This window comes from Priapulus caudatus, unplaced genomic scaffold (genome assembly GCF_000485595.1).
Source record: "Priapulus caudatus unplaced genomic scaffold, Priapulus_caudatus-5.0.1 Scaffold384, whole genome shotgun sequence".
NCBI classification, from domain to species: domain Eukaryota; kingdom Metazoa; phylum Priapulida; class Priapulimorpha; order Priapulimorphida; family Priapulidae; genus Priapulus; species Priapulus caudatus.
The window spans coordinates 183,123-186,458 of NW_014577445.1; the positions used below are offsets into that span (position 1 = coordinate 183,123).

A 3,336-nucleotide genomic window follows, 5' to 3' on the forward strand; every position below is an offset into this window, starting at 1 on the left:
AAATGAAATCAATAAAAAAATGTAATAAGAAAAATGCAAATTTGTTGTCGTATTGGTTATATCAAGGATTGGCCTATTCACCTTGTGACACTGTTGACTGACCAGAAAAGCAGGTTTTAGCACATCAGTGCTATGATAGGACACTCTATAAAACGATGCTCACTGACAAAGTGTCGAAAAGTTGACTGTTTGAGGTGCGCGCGTGTGAAAACTCGTACGAACTGTTTTAGCTTCACCGACCTAGCGACAGCATCCTATAGGCTACCGTGTTTCTATTAGCTAGCGGTCGTCGCGCTACGGGTGCATACCGGGGAACTGGGGTCCGAGTTGTCCGTCTATGTAGGTGTCGCTGTGCGTGAGGGCGTCGAAACACTCGGCGGAGGCCTCCTTCAACCACGTTGTTGCGGCTTTAGGACACGGATGGATGTCCAGCTTCTTGCTGGCTCCGACGAACGACAGGCCGATGCAAGCAATGCCTGCAGGACGGAGGACATCGTACGTACACATAGTAAGGTAATGTAAAGGTAAGGTAAACTAAGGTAAGGCAAGGTAAAGTAATGTGTAGTAAGGTAAAATAAGGTAAAGTAAAGGTAAGTAATGTAAAGGTAAGGTAAAGTAAAACAAGGCAAGGTAAATTAAGTTAAGTTCATGTATGGTAAAGTAAGATGAGGTAAAGTTAAGTTAGGTTAGGTAAGGCAATGTAAAGTTAAGTAAAGTAAGTAAAATAAGGTAAAGTAAAGTAAAATAAAGTAAAGAAAAGTAAAGTAAAATAAAGTAAAGAAAAGTAAAGTAAAATAAGGTAAAGTAAAGTAAAGAAAAGTAAAGTAAATTAAAAACATAGTGTAAGAGCCACGTCACGTCTACGTAACTTGTAAGAATTATCCACAACTGTCCACTTCTCGATAACAATCGTTTGCTTGTGAGTTAACGTTGCATCGTTACGTCGCCTTTAAGGAGAACGTGACGGCAGAGGATAGAGGAGAGAGAAGTGTGACGCCGTTCACGGAGGGAGACGTGTTTCTCTACAACCGTCCGCCGGCGTCCGGACAGCAAGGTGAGATGCACAAACACACATCCTTTACTTTACTTTACCTTACTTAATTTACTTTACTTTATTTTACTTTACTTTCCTTTACTTTACTTTACATTATTTTACTTTACTTTACTTCGCGCGCTGACACGGCACGGCGTGTCTTACGTAAATAATTACGTAGATTAATGAATATGTAAACAAATTTATAAATTAAATTGGGAAATATTTGGTGTAAATGTATAATAAAATTATGTTATTTAATATAAATGTACAATTTTAAAATCATTTAAATTTTTATAAGAGTCAAACCTGTGTTAGATGTCACATTATGTATCATGTGTGACAGAACAGACATCTATCTATAGGTGACACTTGTCATTTCCCTGTAGTAATCATTGTATACTGGTTTGATGTTATAAATATGTAAATTTCTACCTGGAAGTGGTGTTCGGGTCGGTTGTCGACATATTTGGGCGTGTGTAGGAACTGCATGAGGTTCTGGCGCAGGTAGTGTGACACGGCCTGCAGGTAGGGTATGGCGTGTGTGAGCAGCGTGAACTGTATCACGCGGCTAGGCGGCTCCCCAGGCTTCTGTATGAACTGCAACATACGACACGACACGATGATGAATGAGTGTAAGAATAAAATAAATAAAAACATAAATAAACAAATAAATAAATAAAATAGCAATGCATTGGGTTGCACAAAGACATCATACACATATTTAAATAAATAAATAAATTAATTAATAAAACAGCTAACGCATAGGGTCGCATGATGACATACAAATATTTCAAAAAATTAATTAATTAATAACCGACAAACTAACGACGTGAACTATCGGCGGTACCTGCACGTCCTCGGGCGTGAGCTTGTGCATCGGGTTTCGCGAGAACATGACGGTGACCATGTCTAGTACGGCTTCGTCCAGCCGGTTCTGCAGCACCTGCACCAGCTCCTCCCTGATCTCCGGCCCCGGATCCGCCACCCCGTGAACGCACAGCGCCACGCAGTCGTCCGGCAGACTAGACTTAGACGGGCGCCCGCACAACGACCACGACTCCTGGTGGGAGGGAGGAGCGGCAGTTAATTGTCGATGTTGCCGCGGTTACGTGAAGCGCAGATGTGTGTGATGGGAGGGGGGGGGGGTCACCTAGTTATTTTCTATTGGATCTCCAAGAGTCTAACTCGGACATGTCTAGTAATCTATCTATACTAATAACTATAATTCTGGACTAATTTAGATTAATTATAGAGTGATGCCATGAACCAAAGTATGCTAGTAGTATATTGGTTCATGCTATTAGTCCTTGTGCTAGAGGTCCTAAAAACCACACGACTGGAATTTGTTCTGCAATGAAACCTCACTAAGCACCGCTTACTCATGAAACGTGTAATTATACATAAAATGTCAGACTACGTCAGACAAAACGTCACATAGATTACGACTCGGTCACGCGATGATTGCTGGGTTCGCTACCACGGCAACCATCCATCCTTACCTCGTCATCAGCATCCCGCTTCTGCAGACTCAGCTGAGAGGAGCATCTCGACTCTGCTAACAGGAAAAGAAAAAAAATCAACGTTAAAGAAAGATTTGTTATCATGGTTGGATGACATGATTTGACTGTGGATTCATTCAATTTTGCATTAATTTTTTTTAATTGAATTAATTTTTTTGATTAAATTGTAATTAATAATCCCACGTTTATCGGTTGTGATTTCGTCTCCGTATATTATGTATACATGATGAGAATAAGTGGCTTGGTACTTGCCGAGATAGTTGCTGTACTCCTCACTGTTGCGCGTTCCATCGTCTGCGCCGAACATATGGCTCTGAGAAACATCGTCAAGCCTGCAACGTGTACATGTAATAATATATAATGCCATCGTATGATATATCGTACGTATCGTATAATATGACATAAGTGATAAGACATAATTAAGAACCTGTTTTAGCCTAAAATTTGAAACAGGTTCTTATTTGATCAAATTCAGTTAACACTAAATCAACTATAACAAAAAAGAAATAAGATAACCTAGAATATCATTTGTATTTGTCTAGATTCAGGTTGCAGTCATTTTAGACATAATTTATATGCATATTTTATATAAACAATAGACGGTAGCAATTCTACCAGCAACAAGCACCTTTTTTCTTACGAAAATAAGAACCTATTTAAGAACCTAAAAGCCTAATTTCCAAGTAAACACCAATTATATAAGAACCATTTTAGGCTAACTTAGAAAAATCAAGGATATACACAACACATTGTGTTATGTATATCCTTGTCTGGAAAAAT

General features: G+C 39.2%; 1 protein-coding gene across 1 annotated transcript in view; it reads right to left on the bottom strand.

The window, feature by feature from the left end:
- Window positions 1-294: 294 nt before the first annotated feature.
- Window positions 295-3,336, bottom strand: part of LOC106809786 (protein SZT2-like) — a 15,545-nt gene continuing 12,503 nt past the window's right edge. Inside the window, exon 6 of the mRNA XM_014812990.1 lies at window positions 295-476. Coding sequence (XP_014668476.1) covers window positions 295-476 — 182 coding nt within the window. The remainder of the gene's footprint in view (window positions 477-3,336) is intronic.